This window comes from Oncorhynchus mykiss, chromosome 25 (assembly GCF_057628025.1).
Source record: "Oncorhynchus mykiss isolate SJ-2025 chromosome 25, ASM5762802v1, whole genome shotgun sequence".
NCBI lineage: Eukaryota > Metazoa > Chordata > Actinopteri > Salmoniformes > Salmonidae > Oncorhynchus > Oncorhynchus mykiss.
In genome coordinates this window covers 53,828,197-53,847,129 of record NC_143046.1, presented here as the reverse complement: position 1 = coordinate 53,847,129, position 18,933 = coordinate 53,828,197, and the positions used below count along the sequence as shown (strand labels likewise).

At 42.8% G+C, this 18,933-nt stretch overlaps 1 protein-coding gene and 1 pseudogene across 4 annotated transcripts in view; one reads left to right on the top strand and one right to left on the bottom strand.

Annotated features, from left to right (window-relative positions):
• LOC110505295 (mitochondrial fission regulator 1-like) overlaps positions 1–12,730 on the bottom strand; it is a 25,516-nt pseudogene extending 12,786 nt beyond the window's left edge. The window contains exons 1-5 of the transcript XR_016491547.1: positions 12,704–12,730; positions 12,146–12,181; positions 3,712–3,819; positions 3,462–3,574; positions 2,621–2,810 (exon numbers count right to left, since the gene is read on the bottom strand). The product of XR_016491547.1 is annotated as a mitochondrial fission regulator 1-like (transcript). The remainder of the gene's footprint in view (positions 1–2,620; positions 2,811–3,461; positions 3,575–3,711; positions 3,820–12,145; positions 12,182–12,703) is intronic.
• The window catches only part of LOC110505294 (oxidation resistance protein 1A), a 25,423-nt gene continuing 13,478 nt past the window's right edge, over positions 6,989–18,933 (top strand). For 2 of the 3 annotated variants that reach the window (XM_090220502.1, XM_036962941.2), the window contains exons 1-4: positions 12,149–13,853; positions 14,942–15,158; positions 15,722–15,912; positions 16,684–16,763. In XM_090220502.1, the coding sequence (XP_090076628.1) occupies positions 15,094–15,158; positions 15,722–15,912; positions 16,684–16,763 (336 nt within the window). In that variant the 5' untranslated portion in view covers positions 12,149–13,853; positions 14,942–15,093. Of the gene's footprint in view, positions 7,185–12,148; positions 13,854–14,941; positions 15,159–15,721; positions 15,913–16,683; positions 16,764–18,933 lie in introns of those variants that run through there. The other variant, XM_036962942.2, reaches the window with a different exon arrangement.

Sequence of the window (18,933 nt, the reverse complement as noted above, 5' to 3'; positions counted from 1 at the left end):
ATAATGAGAAACTTGGATTAGCTAACACAACATGCCATTAGAACACAGGAGCGATAGTTGCTGATAATGGGCCTCTGTACGCCTATGTACAGTGCCTTGCGAAAGTATTCGGCCCCCTTGAACTTTGCGACCTTTTGCCACATTTCAGGCTTCAAACATAAAGATATAAAACTGTATTTTTTTGTGAAGAATCAACAACAAGTGGGACACAATCATGAAGTGGAACGACATGTATTGGATATTTCAAACTTTTTTAACAAATCAAAAACTGAAAAATTGGGCGTGCAAAATTATTCAGCCCCTTTACTTTCAGTGCAGCAAACTCTCTCCAGAAGTTCAGTGAGGATCTCTGAATGATCCAATGTTGACCTAAATGACTAATGATGATAAATACAATCCACCTGTGTGTAATCAGTCTCCGTATAAATGCACCTGCACTGTGATAGTCTCAGAGGTCCGTTAAAAGCGCAGAGAGCATCATGAAGAACAAGGAACACACCAGGCAGGTCCGAGATACTGTTGTGAAGAAGTTTAAAGCCGGATTTGGATACAAAAAGATTTCCCAAGCTTTAAACATCCCAAGGAGCACTGTGCAAGCGATAATATTGAAATGGAAGGAGTATCAGACCACTGCAAATCTACCAAGACCTGGCCGTCCCGCTAAACTTTCAGCTCATACAAGGAGAAGACTGATCAGAGATGCAGCCAAGAGGCCCATGATCACTCTGGATGAACTGCAGAGATCTACAGCTGAGGTGGGAGACTCTGTCCATAGGACAACATTCAGTTGTATATTGCACAAATCTGGCCTTTATGGAAGAGTGGCAAGAAGAAAGCCATTTCTTAAAGATATCCATAAAAAGTGTAGTTTAAAGTTTGCCACAAGCCACCTGGGAGACACACCAAACATGTGGAAGAAGGTGCTCTTTTCAGATATAACCAAAATTGAACTTTTTGGAAACAATGCTAAACTTTATGTTTGGCGTAAAAGCAACACCCTGAACACACCATCCCCACTGTCAAACATGGTGGTGGCAGCATCATGGCTTGGGCCTGCTTTTCTTCAGCAGGGACAGGGAAGATGGTTAAAATTGATGGGAAGATGGATGGAGCCAAATACAGGACCATTCTGGAAGAAAACCTGATGGAGTCTGCAAAAGACCTGAGACTGGGACGGAGATTTGTCTTCCAACAAGACAATGATCCAAAACATAAAGCAAAATCTACAATGGAATGGTTCAAAAATAAACATATCCAGGTGTTAGAATGGCCAAGTCAAAGTCCAGACCTGAATCCAATCGAGAATCTGTGGAAAGAACTGAAAACTGCTGTTCACAAATGCTCTCCATCCAACCTCACTGAGCTCGAGCTGTTTTGCAAGGAGGAATGGGAAAAAATGTCAGTCTCTCGATGTGCAAAACTGATAGAGACATACCCCAAGCGACTTACAGCTGTAATCGCAGCAAAAGGTGGCGCTACAAAGTATTAACTTAAGGGGGCTGAATAATTTTGCACGCTCAATTTTTCAGTTTTTGATTTGTTAAAAAAGTTTGAAATATCCAATAAATGTCGTTCCACTTCATGATTGTGTCCCACTTGTTGTTGATACTTCACAAAAAGATACAGTTTTATATATTTATGTTTGAAGCCTGAAATGTGGCAAAAGGTCGCAAAGTTCAAGGGGGCCGAATACTTTCGCAAGGCACTGTAGATATTCCATTAAAAGAAAATCTGCCGTTTCCAGCTACAATAGTAATTTACAACATTAACAATGTCTACAATGTATTTCTCATCAATTTGATGTTATTTTAAATGGACAAAAAAGTTACTTTTCTTTCAAAAACAAGGAAATGTCTTACGTGTCCCCAAACTTTTGAACGGCAGTGTACATGTACAAATTACCTCAACTAACCTGTACCGCTACACAATGACTCTGTACCGGTACCCCCTGTATATAGCCTCGTTATTGTTATTTTATCGTGTTACTTTTTCTTTTTCTTTTATTTTTTACTTTAGTTTATTTAGTAAACATTTTCTTAACACTTTCTTGAACTGCATTGTTGGTTATGGGCTTGTGTAAGTAAGCAATTCACGGTAAGGTCTAACTAAACCTGTTGTATTCGGCGCATGTGACAATTAAAATTTGATGTCTCCAGATTGACTTTAGAAGCAGTATAACATTAGCTAGCTAGCTAGGATTGAGGGGAGACCACCGGTTTTGAGTTAGTTAACATTAACATTGGTAGCTATTTTGGACAAACTTTGCTAGCTAATGACAGCATTGTCATCTGTCTAAAGCAAATTTGACAACATGATAATGGAAAAGCTTATTCCTACTAAATAGTTGCCTATTTTAGCAATGCCATCATATTTCCAGATCACTACCATGTATTTTAGACTAAACAGTCATTAGCCCCCTTTCAGAATACTGTGATTCACAGGACGTTTGGGCAACAATATGGCCACGGCGTTGGTAGAATGTTCATAATAATGGCAACTACGTGACAGAGGTGCAACCCATGAATAGGCCTAATATAGCTAACTTGGCCGGAGAAAGAGCCCCTTTCACTGGGGAATTGAACTTAATGTAAACAATTCCTTTACAAATTCCCGACCAGACTCTGTGGCAATGGAGAGAGTGGAGTCTCCTCAGCTCGTCCTGCAGGGAGCTGGTGTGGTTCATAGCCGTCACCGCGGGTTTCCTCAGCGTCTCCACCTTCTTGACGTAACGCCGGAAGTAGGGCACAGAGGAGTTCCATTGCATAACCAGGAAAGACACATGGGCTGCCACTCGCGGGCGTGAGTCGCTTCTGAGAAAACACAATGGACCATAAGAAAACACTCTTGCATTAACAGAACAGGAAGCTTATTGACAGACACAAACACAGTGGAATCTTCCAAATTTGGAAGAGTCCCTTGCCACCACGAATGCTGACATAACCAATATTGTTGTGGCTGCTTCGCATGATGTATTGTTGTCTCTACCTTCTTGCCCTTTGTGCTGTTGTCTGTGCCAAATAATGTTTGTACCATGTTTTGTGCTGCTACCATGTTGTGCTGCTACCGTGTTGTTGTCATGTGATGCTACCATGCTGTGTTGTCATGTGATGCTACCATGCAGTGTTGTCATGTTTTGCTGCCATGATATGTTGTCTCTTAGGTCTCTCTTTATGTAGTGTTGTGGTGTCTCTTGTCGTGATGTGTGTTTTGTCCTATATTTTTAATCCCAGCCCCCGTCCCCGCAGGAGGCCTTTTGCCTTTTGGTAGGCCGTCATTGTAAATAAGATTTTTTTCTTAACTGACTTGCCTAGTTAAATAAAGGTTTTAAAAAAAACATTCACAAGCCAATCATTTAGACCCCGACGATAGCTGCCGACAATTTTTGCTGCCCCACTAAAGGAATATCCTCGAGATTAGCAGACCGTTATTCTGCACTGTGGGTGAGAGAAGCACGTTCTTACCGCACTCTGGCATAGGTCTCAGACTCCTCATCTGCTGCGATCCAGGCAATGTCTGCCAGTGTGGGCATCATGGGGCCATCCATGGGCCGCAGCGGAGGGAGGCCTAGAAGTTCCTGGTAAACAGATGCAAGTACTCTTGATTAGCACCTTTAATGGAATTTGGCAACTAAGTCTGCCTTCTGACAAAGTCAATGTCTGTACTATGTGTACTATTATGGCATGTGTTGAATTTGGAAAATACCATATTTACCTGGAAACATGCCCTGAGATGGGGTTTCATGGGCACAAGGGAGCCTATTCTCCTCACCACACATCGAGTCGATCCATGAGGCTTGTTCTGCCAAATAGGAATAACCTCCTGAATAGTGGTAAGAAACGTGATGTTACTTTTTCAAACATACACAAACTTAGCATGGTCCCAGATCTGTTTGTGTTCTTGCCAGCTTTGCTGTTATTGTCAAGCCACACATGACAATTCCGTCAGGAGTTGGCAGGAGAGTAGAAAACAACTGGCGCCCAGGGCCCAGGCCACCACAAACTCTTGTTAGTAACCTTACTCTGCAGAATGCATGCTTTTAATCTTTAGAAATAGCTAGCTAATAGCTACAGTGTATATACAAAAGTTTGTGGATTCGGCTATTTCAGCCACACCTGTTGCTGACAGGTGTATAAAATCGAGCACACAGCCATGCAATCTCCATAGACAAACGTTGGCAGTAGAATGGCCTTACTGAAGAGCTCAGTGACTCAACATGGCACCGTCATAGAATTCCACCTTTCCAATAAGTCAGTGTGACAAATTTCTACTGGAGCTGCACAGGTCAACTGTAAGTGCTGTTATTGTGAAGTGGAAGAGCAACAACAGCTCACATCTAAGAGCAACAACGGCTCAGCCACAAAGTGGTAGGCCACACAAGCTCACACAACGTGACCGTCGAGTGCTGAAATGCGTAAAAATAGTCTTTCCTCTGTTTCAACACTCACTACCGAGTGACAAACTGCCTCTGGAAGAAACGTCAGCACAAGAACTGTTTGTCGGGAGCTTCATTAAATGGGTTTCCATGGCCGAGCAGCCGCACGCACACAAGCCTAAGATCACCATGCGCAATGTGAAGTGTCGGCTGGAGTGGTGTAAAGCTCGCCGCCATTGGACTCTGGAACAGTGGAAAAGCTTTCTCTGGAGTGATGAATCACGCTTCACCATCTGGCAATCTGATGGAAGAATCTGGGTTTGGCAGATGCCAGGAAAACGCTACCTGCCCCAATGCATAGTGCCAACTGTAAAGTTTGGTGGAGGAGGAATAATGGTCTGGGGCTGTTTTTCATGGTTCGGGCTAGGCCCTTTAGTTCCAGTGAAGGGAAATCCTAACACTATAGTATACAATGACATTCTAGACAATTATGTACTTCCAACTTTGTGGCAACAGTTTGTGGAAGGCCCTTTCCTGTTTCAGCATGGCAATGCCCCGTGCAAAAGGCGAGGTCCATACAGAAATGGTTTGTCGAGATTGTTGTGAAAGAACTTAACTGGCCTGCATAGAGCCCTGACCTTAACCCCATCGAACACCTAAGGGATGAAATGGAACGCCAACTGCGAGCCATGCCTAATCGCGCAACATTAGTGCCCAACCTCACTAATGCTCAAGTGGCTGAATGGAAGCAAGTCCCCACAACAATGATCCAAAATCTATGGAAACCCTTCCCAGAAGAGTGAAGGCTGCTATTTCAGCAAAGGGGGGAACAACTCCATTATTAATGCCTGTGATTTTGGAATTACATGTTTGCCGAGCAGGTGTCCACATACTTTTGGTCATGTAGTGTATCTAGCTATCTAACTTTCTGCTTCGGTTTCCATGGTGATTGATCTTGCTTATTCACTGTGCAGAGGACACCTAATCAGTGCTGGGCTCAGTTGGCTACTTGTGTGTTTAATAAGCAGTCTTCAGACACTGATAGTTAGGTCTTCCAACATCTGTAAAGGAGACAAACACACATGTTCACAGTGAGCATTGAGGAGCAATAGATTATCAACAGAATGGGTGGTGGTATTTACTAGCAACCAAACGAAAACAAACGAGGAGGGATCTACCTGAATTTGTCCGATGCGAAACGTTTTGCAACTGTAAGATACAGCGTCCACTAAAGATTACACCCCAGACCACACACAAACACCTGGAAGTTATAAAATTATTATTTTGCTTCATAGCCACTGGAAGTTGGGGGGTGTGGTTACTGCAATTATTTCGCACTACAGAAGGCTATATATGTACGCTAATACAGGACTATTAAAGGCCCAGTGCACTACTTCTGTGACAAAAACATTCCCTACCCAAAAAAACATTTTTTATTGATGTAATAGCGCAGTGAAGCTGTCTTCGCTTCACAAGTCAGTAGGCATGTAGTGCTTTCAATGTGAGAATACACAGAACCCTTTTTTAATCCATTATAAATAAATGATATTTAATTAACACACAAAATCCACGAAAAACAATAGAATGACAACCAAATAATGGTGGTTTCTTCCCTGTCTTCTCTCCGGCAAATTATGAATAACTGTAGAGGCCTGTTGGAGGCTTGACAACTTCAGAACGTCAGAATGTCTGCCTTGATATTCATAAAACTCCACCGACCTGCTCTTGCTCAGTTGAACCCAGAACGATATGTGACCACTTGGTTACAGCAACAACGTTCTGCCGAGGACGGACACCTAAACCAGTGTGGCCACCGCAAAGCCCAAGAGCCTGACCCTCTCTGGAAGTTGCTGTAGGTCTGCTTGGGATATTTAGCCTATATTGGCTATTGGTTGAGACTCGTGGCCCGCTCCAGCTTGGTAGGCTATGTCGGAGTGGGAAATTGGAAAAGTGAATTGGGCCAAGTTGGAGGTAATACTGCATTTAGGTTATGGTTTATTGAAGTGCATGAAACTACCACACCAAAAGCTTGATTTTATGGCTGTTTTAAAACAAATATCCTACAATTCTACGTAGTAATCATTTATGTTCACTACTTGGTCAATTGATTTGATACAAGAAAGGCTAATAGTTTATCATCTGCTCTAACACGCTCACAAAACAGTAATTCAAGAAGATCGAAATGCATAGGCTATTCCCATGAAACTGATTGAGATCAATCAAATGATTGGCATGCAGATGCAGTTTCACCGGTAAAACATGAAGAATTATCATTCACGATTGACAGTGATGACGGCCTATTTTGAAAAGAGGTATTCCTAACTTGGTGTTTGAGGGTATTAAAAATATAAAATTTTCTTGAGACAATAGGCCCATGTGTGGGCATAGGCAGACGTTGCAATTGGAGGATGCATTTTATGCATATTTTATAACAGGGCTCTCCAACCCTGTTGCTGGAGCGCTACCAACCTGTAGGTTTTCATCCCAACCCTAATGTAGCACACCGGATTCTAATAATTAGCTGGTTTACAAGATTAATCGAGTGAGTTACAACTGGGTTTGGGATGAAACCCTACGGGATGGTAGCGCTCCAGGAACAGGGTTGAACCCTGTAGTAATAGGCTACATCTGTAAGTATAGACTGGGGAAATTGTGACACCATTTACATTTTTTCCGCTCCCTTACCTAAAAAAAAAAGCACTACAAGTAAGATCTGTGGTAGGTCTGTAGCGGGTGGTGTCTGTATGCCGCATGCGTTCTTCCATCTGCGCAGAAGCCAAAATGCAACCGTCACGTACTCATTACGAACAGGGTAAGTAAAATACCTTTAATGACAGCACCATGGACAACTCCTTTCACCCGAAGACTTCGTGTCGCTATTTTGATCTGCCGCTGACCAAGTTTTAGCCTTCTCCATTTACATTGTGTCATAGGCTACATTTGGATTATTTTACTGCACCAACATTGCAATCTAATGTATGCACGATTTATGCAATAAAAATATGTATTACGGCACTGTACATTTTTGGGGGCCTGGGCTACAGACTGCTAGGGCTGGGCGATATGGCCAAAATATAATATCCCGATAGGTCATTTCATATCCCGATAACGATACATGTCAATATATAGCACATTTTCTGTAAATTCAATTAATTAATAGTTTATATAAAATGACCTCATGTAAAGGCCTATTATTGCATTTCGAATTACACTCAACAAATAAGAGGTACTTACTTACTCATTAGATTATTTATCCTTCTATTTCGAACCTTTGCAGATGTTCAATTAAGCATGTAAAAAAATGATGTATAAAATCTAAAAAGGTAAATAGAAAACACCAACTATAGTTGCAAACAAAATAAATATAGGCCTAAAATATATACAGTGCTGTGAAAAAGTATTTGCCCCTTCCTGATTTATTTTTTTTGCACATTTGTCACACTTAAACGTTTCAAATAGATTTTATTACACAAAGATAACTGCATTTTGTGTTTACTTGGGTTTTTAAGTGATTATTTTATTTATTAAGGGGAAAAAGCTATCCGAACCTTCATGGCCCTATGTGAAAAAGTAATTGCCCCCTAAACCAAATAACTGGTTGTGCCACCCTCAGCAGCAACAACTGCAATCAAGCGTTTGCGATAACTGGCAATGAGTCTTTCACATCGTTGTGGAGGAATTTTGGCCCAATCTTCTTTGCAGAATTGTTTTAATTCAGCCACATTGGAGGATTTGAGCATGAACCGCCTTTTTAAGGTCACACCACATTTTTAAGCCATTCAGGAGGTGGACTTGCTGGTGTGTTTTGGATCATTGTCCTGCTGCAGAATCCAAGTGCACTTCAGCTTGAGGTCACGAACTGATGGCCGGACATTCTCATTCAGGATTCTTTGGTAGAGAGCAGAATTCATGGTTCCATAATCACAGCAAGTCGTCCAGGTCCTGAAGCAGCAAAGCAGCCCCAGACCATCACACTATCACCACCATATTTGACTGTTAGTATGTTCTTTTTCTGAAATGCTGTGTTACTTTTACGCCAGATGTAACGGGACGCACACCTTCCAAAAAGTTCAACTTTTGTCTCGTCAGTCCACAGAATACTTTCCAAAAAGTCTTGGGGATCATCAAGATGTTTTTTTGCCAAATGTGAGACGAGCCTTTTATTTTTGGTCAGCACTGGTTTTTGCCTTGGAATTCTGCCATGGATGCCATTTTTGCCCAGTCTTTCTTATGGTTGAGTCATGAACACTGACCTTAACTGAGGCAAGTGAGGCCTGCAGTTCTTTAGATGTTGTTGTGGGTTCTTTTGTGACCTCTTGGATGAGTCATCGCTGCATTCTTGGGGTAATTTTGGTAGGCCGGCCACTCCTGGGAAGGTACACCACTGTTCCAAATTTTCTCCATTTGTGGATAATGGCTCTCACCGTGGTTCGCTGGAGTCCCAAAGCTTTAGAACTGGCTTTGTAAATTCCAGACTGATAATGTCAATTACTTTGTTTCTCATCTGTTCCTGAATTTCTTTGGATCGCGGCATGATGTCTTGCTTTTGAGATGTTTTGGCCTACTTCACTTTGTCAGACAGGTTCTATTTAAGTGATTTCTTGATTCAACAGGTCTAGCAGTAATCAGGCCTGGGTGTGGCTAGTGAAATTGAACTCAGCTTTCTAAAAAATATGATTAACAACAGTAAATTCATGATTTAACAAGGGGGAAATTACTTAGTCACATAGGGCCATGAAGGTTTGGATAGCTTTTTTTCCCCTTTATTAAATAAAATGATCACCAAAAAACTGCATTTTGTGTTTACTTGGGTTATCTTTGTGTAATGTTAAAATTTGAAACATTTAAGTGTGACAAATGTGCAAAAAAATAAGAGCACTATATTTTGGGGGCTTGCATGTTATTTTGGCATTAATACATGCAACATATCAATTTGCATTTGGTACCTTGGGTCATTTCTCGACCCTGTAAATTGGAGCCATGTCTTTGCAGATGTACAGTTGTAGTTGGAAGTTTACATGCACCATAGCTAAATAGATTTAAACTTAGTTTTTCACAGTTCCTGACATTTAATCATAGTAAAAAGTCCCTGTCTTAGGTCAGTTAGGATCACCACTTTATTTTAAGAATGTGAAATAATAGTAGAGAGAATGATTTATTTCAACTTTTATTTCTTTCACCACATTCCCCGTGGGTCAAAAGTTTATGTACACTAAATTAGTATTTGGTAGAATTCCTTTAAATTGTTTAACTTGGATCAAACGCTTCGGGTAGCCTTCCACAAGCTTCCCACAATAAGTTGGGTGAATTTTGTCCCATTCCTCCTGACAGAGCTGGTGTAACTGAGTCAGGTTTGTAGGCCTCCTTGCTAGCACACACTTTTTCAGTTCAGTTCTGCCCACAAATGTTCTATAGGATTGAGGTCAGGGCTTTGTGATGGCCATTCCAATACCTTGACTTTGTTGTCCTTAAGCCATTTTACCACAACTTTGGAAGTATGCTTGGGATCATTGTCCATTTGGCGACCAAGCTTTAACTTCCTGACTGATGTCTTGAGATGTTGCTTTAATATAGCCACATAATTTTCCTGCCTCGTGATGCCATCTATTATGTGAAGTGCACCAGGCCCTCCTGCAGCAAAGAACCCCCACAACAAGATGCTGCCACCTCCGTGCTTCACAGTTGGGATGGTGTTCTTTGGCTTGCAAGCCTCCCCCTTTTCCTCCAAACATAACTATGGTCAAACAGTTATGTTTTTGTTTCATCAGACCAGAGGACATTTCTCCAAAAAGTACGATCTTTGTCCCCATGTGCAGTTGCAAACCGTAGTTTGGCTTTTTTATGGCCGCTTTGAAGCAGTAGCTTCTTCCTTGCTGAGCGGCCTTTCAGGTTATGTCGATATAGGACTCGTTTTACTGTGGATATAGATACTTTTGTACCTGTTTCCTCCAGCATATTCACACGGTCCTTTGCTGTTGTTCAGGGATTGATTTGCATTTTTCACACCAAAGTACGCTCATCTCTAGGAGACAGAATGCGTATCCTTCCTGAGCAGTATGATGTCTGCGTGGTCCCATGGTGTTTATACTTGCATACTATTGTTTGTACAGATTAACGTGGTACCTTCAGGCGTTTGGAAATTGCTCCCAAGGATTGACCAGACTTGTGGAGGTCTACACTATTTTTGGAGGTCTTGGCTGATTTCTTTGATTTTCCCATGATGTCAAGCAAAGAGGCACTGGGTTTGAAGGTAGGCCTTGAAATACATTCACAGGTACACCTCCAATTGACTCAGGCCAATTGACATAATTTATCAGAAGCTTCTAAAGCCCTGACATTTTCTGGAATTTTCCAAGCTGTTTAAAGGCACAGTCAACTTAGTATATGTAAACTTCTGACCCACTGGAATTGTGATACAGTGATATAATCTGTCTGTAAACAATTGTTGGAAAAATTACTTGTCATGCACAAAGTAGATGTTGTAACCGACTTGCCAAAACTATAGTTAGTTAACATGAAATGTGTGGTGGTTGAAAAACGAGTTTTAATGACTCCAACCTAAGTGTATGTAAACTTCCGACTTCAACTGTAAGTTGTAACGGCAGCTGTTATCTCCTTCCATCTTTGTGATCCTTTGCTATATGGTGTGCCGCGGGCAAAAGCCTCTTGCAACGTCTGAGTCGGGGGTTTGATTTGAGCACTCAACTTTACTTTTTTGGGTCTCATCCGTAGACTCCCTCCGTACTGTTCGACATGATTCTTGCGTAGGTGGTAAAAAGTTAGTGGTGTTTGAGCCTGTTGTTGGGTCCGGCCTGCGGCATATTTTGCCGAGGACGGTTTTCTGGTCCGTGTTAGACTTTTCATACCCAAACCATGTCCATGCGACCGACGAAGACCCTTTTTTAGGTACGAGCTCCGTGTCTCCATGCTCTGTCAAGTTCACGCTCCATGTTTGTTTGTGATGCAAAATTCCTTCCACACTCAAACCGTCGTCCAATTTACAAAACATATTGCCCAAAGGAGTGTGATTTGCGACACAACGAAATAAACGATAGCGCGTAATATGAAACAATAATGTTTGTCTATCGCCACACGATATATATCGTCATATCGCCCAGCCCTACAGACTTATCGGTCCGCTAATATAGTACTAGTAAAGGTCCAGTGCACTAGTTTTGTGCACTTTTATTTTATAGGGTTGCTGCAGCACCCCTACTTCCTGCAGCTATGGTTAGGTTACTAGTTGGTAGCTAGCCCAATGCAATGTTCCCTTAAAAAGGAAGGTGATCGTATGGTCACTGAATTTCTACTCAAAGTAAAGGTTGTAAAAGTATACTACACATTTATAGAATAAATCATACCTAGTTTGATCAGTGAAACGTTGATTTATATAGCTTTAAATTGCCTTTTATAGATGTGTATTTCTATCAAATCAACTGGATTTAAAAAAAATCCAAAACAAAGGCTGTAAAAGTATGCTTGACATTTATAGAATAAATCATATCTAGTTTGATTGTGAAAAACTGTGAATTAGTTATTGATTTGTACAGCTTTAAATAGCATTTTAAAGATTGTATCTATTTCCATCAAATTAAAACTGGATTTTGTATTCAAAACAAAGGTTGTAAAAGTATGCTAGACATTTATAGAACAAACCAAATCTAATTGTATGTTTCTATGACAATGAATTAGTTATTGATTTTTACAAATTTAATTAGCTTTTGGCGAATGTCTGTAAAATGTCTGAATGTGTGCCTATAAAACAAACTGTACCTTGGTTAGCTTCGCTGGATGGAGGCACCCATAGCGCTATGGATTAAAACTGCAACATTAAGTATTTTTTTATTTGAAGGATTATTTCTCGTTGATGAAAGATAACGGCCATATGTTTCGAAAGCGATGATTACTGACGTTTCTAAACGTTAACCACAGCTTAGGGGATTCGAGTTCACATGAGGCAGTCGTGGGCGAAGCTATGGCTGTTAACTGTATGGAGAATGCAGAATGCCGCCTAGAGTTTGAGAAAGCTAAAGCACGGCTAGCTAATTAGTTGCGCTCTACTGTTAGCTCACGACGCTTGCCAGTTAACGTTAACTCGCCCTTCAACCGGTCTTCTTGGCTTTATTGACCCTCAGTTTAGACATCGAATGATACCATGTATTGTAGCTAATGTCGGTTATCTTAACACAAAATAAAGAATGGCGTTGCTTTTCCTAGCAGGTTAGAGTATTTTAGCTAACCCTTTCCTAACCTGCTGCCTAAATTAACCCTTAAAGGAGCTCCATGGGCAATCAGATGTCTGCATTGGCCGTGCAGCATTTACGGTGATACAGCCTCTGCAGGAGTCAGGGCATTCATACTTCTTGCAGAGTTGTCAAGGAAGTGCGTTTGTGTTTATAAGGACCTCCCGCCTTCACCTACCGTCGTCAATCATGTTAATGCGTAGCTATATGGAGCCGTCCATATTGTTACAACATTTGAGAGGCTAATGGCGATGCGGTACTGAGTTCATTTTCGCCTCTACTGTAACGTTACATGCCTCTGTAGGATCCGCTACTGAGTCACACCATCCATATGGCACCGCCGACCACATTTCGGATCAAGCATAAATTGCGCTGCATGTTCAATCTGAGGTCTGCATTGGCCTTGCAGCATTTACATGATATTGCCTCTGCAGAAGTCAGGGAGTGCATTCATATTTATGCTTCTCAGAGCTATATGGGAGGTCCTGTAAAACAAACTAACTTCATTGACAATTTATTTTACAACTACTCTGCTCGGCGAAGCGGAAGAAGTATGAATGCCCTGACTTCTGCAGAGGCCGTATCAGCTGCACGGCCAATGCTGATGGCAGATTGACCGTGGAGCGCCTTTAACCTGCTACGAAAAAGTTACGTTTGGTTTTAACTGTACCCACTCTAGTCAGAACCGTGTTTTTCTCCAGAATTTGAGCATCAACGAGCGAAGCGACGCAATGAAAGCGCTTCGAGTGGCAGAAGGCATGTGCTAGGCCTTTTGTGGAATTTATTTATAAACTATATATATTTCCCAAAGGTATAAGACACTCCAGTTTTCTATTCTAAGAAAGGCCATGTTATTTTCTGCGAAAGTTATGTATAGGCTTTTTCTATCTGCAATTAATTAGTGCAACAAACCAAAGTCATTTTGAAAAGTTACCATTGTAATCTATGCTATTTTAAGGCGTTTGTATGGGGAATTTAAAAACATGGGGGTTGGATTGATTATTACAGTGAGTTAACCGTTATTCCAGCCTTGCAATGATTCTGCTCAACCACGGGCCCTTTAAAAAGGATGGAGGATGAGGGAAATAGGCGGAGCATACATGCTCAACGTGTTGCTGTTGGCGCTGCAGTATTGAGCTCTACTCTGCAGTGCTATCACAGTCTACAGTAACACCGCAATATGAAGTCTGCCGAAATCACCCGCTCTCCATCAACATTCCGGGCAGTCTTTGTGACAGGTCAGTCCCCAAATGCTTGTAATATGTTGCTGAATTCAGGGTACCCCACCACTACGTTTTATTGCCGCATCCCCGGATTTTCGATATGGAAGTGGGATCATTCATGTGTAGGAAGACTACAGTAATTGCAATCTTCTCCACGGCATAATGATTTGTCGGCATGCTTCGTACAGTATTGCACGTAGAACCCCTTATTCATTATGAACTTGAGCTAAGTGGCGAAACCGATCTCTTCTGACAATGTGCTAGAAGAAAAAGGAAAATAGATTACACCAAAATGCCATGCAATATACACTACATGACCAAAAGTATGTGGACAAGGGCTTATCGAACATCTCATTACACAATTGCAGGCATTAATATCGAGTTGGTCCCCCCCTTTCTGCTATAACAGCCTCCATTCTTCTGGGAAGGCTTTCCACTAGATGTTGGAACATTGCTGCTTCCATTCAGCCACAAGCGCATTAGTGAGGTTGGGCACTGATGTTGGGCGATTTAGGCCTGGCTCGCAGTCAGCGTTCCAATTCATCCCAAAGCTGTTCGATGGGGTTGAGGTTAGGGCTCTGTGCAGGCCAGTCAAGTTCTTCCACACCGATCTCTACAAACCATGGACCTCGCTTTGTGGATGGGCGCATTGTCATGCTGAAACAGGAAAGGGCCTTCCCCAAACTGTTGCAACAAAGTTGGAAGCACAGAATTGTCTAGAATGTCATTGTATGCTGTAGCAAAAAGATTTCCCTTCACTGGAACTAAGGAACTTTTTGTGCTGACATTGCTTCCAGAGGCAGTTTGGAACTCTGTAGCCATGTTGAAAGTCACCGAGCTCTGGCTCTTGGAGATTGCATGGCTGGGTGCTTGATTTTTATACACCTGTCAGCAATGGTGTGGCTGAAATAGCCGAATCCACTCTTTTTTATTTCTTAACCTTTTTTCTGACAATTTTTCCAGCGCAAGGTTATATGCCTGCTAAAATGCTCAGATTGCATCATTGATTCTCCTGAAAGACCTGACTACATTACTTGGAGTATATGCACTGTCTCACTCTCTCATTCTTTTTTATATGTGCACTAACTTACACTCTCCTGTAGGTATGATTACGGGTGCCTAATAAGCATGGGGACCCAACATAGGAGGACGGATGCCAGCTGAGCCCCTCAACTCACCAGACCATCGCTGTTGTCAATATCCCAGAATTCTTAGCTAGGCCCCTGAGAAGGCCTTCTTGCAAACCCTTGGAGCCATGGAACACAAAATACAACAGAGGGACAAAAACAGGTCCAGCTACTTTGGCAACGTCAAGACCAGGTCAGGCCTGTGATTAACTGATTATTGGCAAAAAATGAGGAAAAGCACTGCTTAGAATTGTGACGCGTTTAGTTAATCCCAGAATACGTCCTATCCTTTTTTGGGTTGCTCTCCCTACATGTTGTGTTGCTCTCCCTACATGTTGCGATGAATGGAGCACAGCAGCTCAAAGTAGAACTTCAACACCTTCTTTGTTATAGTCACTCTTTTGAATTTACTTATGGTTTGAATAAAGGAACACAAACAGTCATGGGCATTACGTGGGCAAGAGGAGTGCAGGTGCTTGCCAGAAACAGTAACAACCCATATCCCTAACACCCACTATCCTATGAATCACAAATGTGATCGCCAATATAGAGCAGTCTATTTTTAAATGTCAAGACAAAATTATAAAGAATCATAGCTGATTGCCTCGGATGGGTTATCAACTATTTTTACCCTTACGTGCTCATATACTGTAGATGGGGTCAGAAGGCTTTAATGACCATAATCAATGGTGAACTAATAAACATCCCAGTAGTTTTCCCTACCACCAGCATCCCTTTGTTCTTTCTCCCCTCCAGACTGGGGTCCAAGCTCCCTGTTGGGGACACCCAGTCCCCCAGGTTCATTTCCAGACCCTTGGAGACAGGGCCTCAGACCGACTCAACCAAGGAGGCCAGGGCCAACGGTCAGGGCCACCGTGCCGTGGGGCGTCCCCTTGACCACGTCCCCCACATCCGGAACCCCCGACTGCGACAGTATTACCTCCAAGGTGAGGTATCTCTCAACAAGATTATAGCGATATCGCTGGTTTGTTTGCTTTAGCAGGGGCTTGGTAGCTGCAGTAGATCCATAGCCAATTATTCATATGGCATTTATAAATGTGTTGGGTATTTTCGTAGCAAACCATTCTAGAGCCTGACAGAACACACACAAAGGAAGGTTGTTAAGGATAATTCCTCTCTAGATGTAGCGTTATTTAACTTTTGAGGAATTGCAACACTGCAGCAAGGAAGGCTTGAACTTCTGACAGAAAAATGACCTGTTGGCTCCAACACAACAAAATGTAGAGTAAGTCAAGGGGTATGACTACTTTCTGAAAGCACTGTACACAGAACCACAGATCTGCCCCTGTTAATGTTGACATTTTTATAGAAGGACTTATTGGATCAACATGATCACTCCTCCCGCGAGCTTTCAATTTGATCTAGTTTGCTGACACATGCCATTGAGCCAGAGATCTGACATTTCTATGTCGGTGTGTCAAGGCCAACAGTGCTGCCTTGTTGCACACCTGAGGCTCTCAAAGAGAAACCTCGGTACCTTAATTAACCTCTGAAATGTATGTAATTTCTTGCATGTACCCCAGGAGAGATACACAAAGGAGCCCACACACATGGCCAGAGAGAGTGGGGGGTTGTTTTGCATGAATTAAACGATATACAGTACCACAAACAAGTTGTAAGTCAGCAGCAGAAAGCTGAGTACTGGTGGAAAGAGTTATCGCTTCTCAACATCATGTTTTTACATCTTGCCTTCATAGAGCCTAGATGGGGAACGGAGGGAACCATGGCCAAGTCCATGGGCAGAGATCACCTGTCAGATGACAAGGTAGACACTATGGTGAGTCACAATCTTATGTCAAATCAAATCAAATGTATTTATATAGCCCTTCGTACATCAGATGTTATCTCAAAGTGCTGTACAGAAACCCAGCCTAAAACCCCAAACAGCAAGCAATTCAGGTGTAGAAGCACGGTGGCTAGGAAAAACTACCTAGAAAGGCCAAAACCTAGGAAGAAACCTAGAGAGGAACCAGGCTATGTGGGGTGGCCAGTCCTCTTCTGGCTGTGCCGGGTGGAGATTATAACAGAACATGGCCAAGATGTTCAAATGTTCATAAATGACTAGCATGGTCGAATAATAATAAGGCAGAACAGTTTAAACTGGAGCAGCAGCATGGTCAGGTGGACTGGGGACAGCAAGGAGTCATCATGTCAGGTAGTCCTGGGGCATGGTCCTAGGGCTCAGGTCAGTTGAAACTGGAGCAGCAGCACGGCCAGGTGGACTGGGGACAGCAAGGAGTCATCATGTCAGGTAGTCCTGGGGCATGGTCCTAGGGCTCAGGTCAGTTGAAACTGGAGCAGCAGCACGGCCAGGTGGACTGGGGACAGCAAGGAGTCATCATGTCAGGTAGTCCTGGGGCATGGTCCTAGGGCTCAGGTCCTCCGATAGAGAGAAAGAAGGAGAGACTTAGAGAAGGCACACTTAGATTCACATAGGACACCGAATAGGACAGGAGAAGTACTCCAGATATAACAAACTGACCCTAGCCCCCCGACATATAAACTACTGCAGCATAAATACTGGAGGCTGAGACAGGAGGGGTCAGGAGACACTGTGGCCCCATCCGAGGACACCCCCGGACAGGGCCAAACAGGAAGGATATAACCCCACCCACTTTGCCAAAGCACAGCCCCCACACCACTAGAGGGATATCTTCAACCACCAACTTACCATCCTGAGACAAGGCTGAGTATAGCCCACAAAAGACCTCCGCCACGGCACAACCCAAGGGCAGGGGGGGGCGCCAACCCAAGACAGGATGACCACATCAGTGAATCAACCCACTCAGGTGACGCACCCCCTCCAGGGACGGCATGAGAGAGCCCCAGTAAAGCCAGTGACTCAGCCCCTGTAATAGGGTTAGAGGCAGAGAATCCCAGTGGAAAGAGGGGAACCGGCCAGGCAGAGACAGCAAGGGGGGTTCGTTGCTCCAGAGCCTTTCCGTTCACCTTCCCACTCCTGGGCCAGACTACACTCAATCATATGACCCACTGAAGAGATGAGTCTTCAGTAAAGACTTAAAGGCTGAGACCGAGTTTGCGTCTCTGACATGGGTAGGCAGACCGTTCCAGAAAAATGGAGCTCTTTAGGAGAAAGCCCTGCCTCCAGCTGTTTGCTTAGAAATTCTAGGGACAATTAAGAGGCCTGCGTCTTGTGACCGTAGTGTACGTGTAGGTATGTACGGCAGGACCAAATCAGAGAGATAGGTAGGAGCAAGCCCATGTAATGCTTTGTAGGTTAGCAGTACAACCTTGAAATCAGCCCTTGCTTTGACAGGAAGCCAGTGTAGAGAGGCTAGCACTGGAGTAATATGATCACATTTTTTGGTTCTAGTCAGGATTCTAGCAGCCGTATTTAGCACTAACTGAAGTTTATTTAGTGCTTTATCCGGGTAGCCGGAAAGTAGAGCATTGCAGTAGTCTAACCTAGAAGTGACAAAAGCATGGATTAACTTTTCTGCATTTTTGGACAGAAAGTTTCTGATTTTTGCAATGTTACGTAGATGGAAAAAAGCTGTCCTTGAAACAGTCTTGATATGTTCTTCAAAAGAGAGATCAGGGTCCAGAGTAACGCCGAGGTCCTTCACAGTTTTATTTGAGACGACTGTACAACCATTAAGATTAATTGTCAGATTCAACAGAAGATCTCTTTGTTTCTTGGGACCTAGAACAAGCATCTCTGTTTTGTCCGAGTTTAAAAGTAGAAAGTTTGCAGCCATCCACTTCCTTATGTCTGAAACACATGCTTCTAGCAAGGGCAATTTTGGGGCTTCACCATGTTTCATTGAAATGTACAGCTGTGTGTCATCCGCATAGCAGTGAAAGTTAACATTATGTTTTCGAATAACATCCCCAAGAGGTAAAATATATAGTGAAAACAATAGTGGTCCGAAAACGGAACCTTGAGGAACACCGAAATGTACATGTATGTAGACCTAATCCTATGC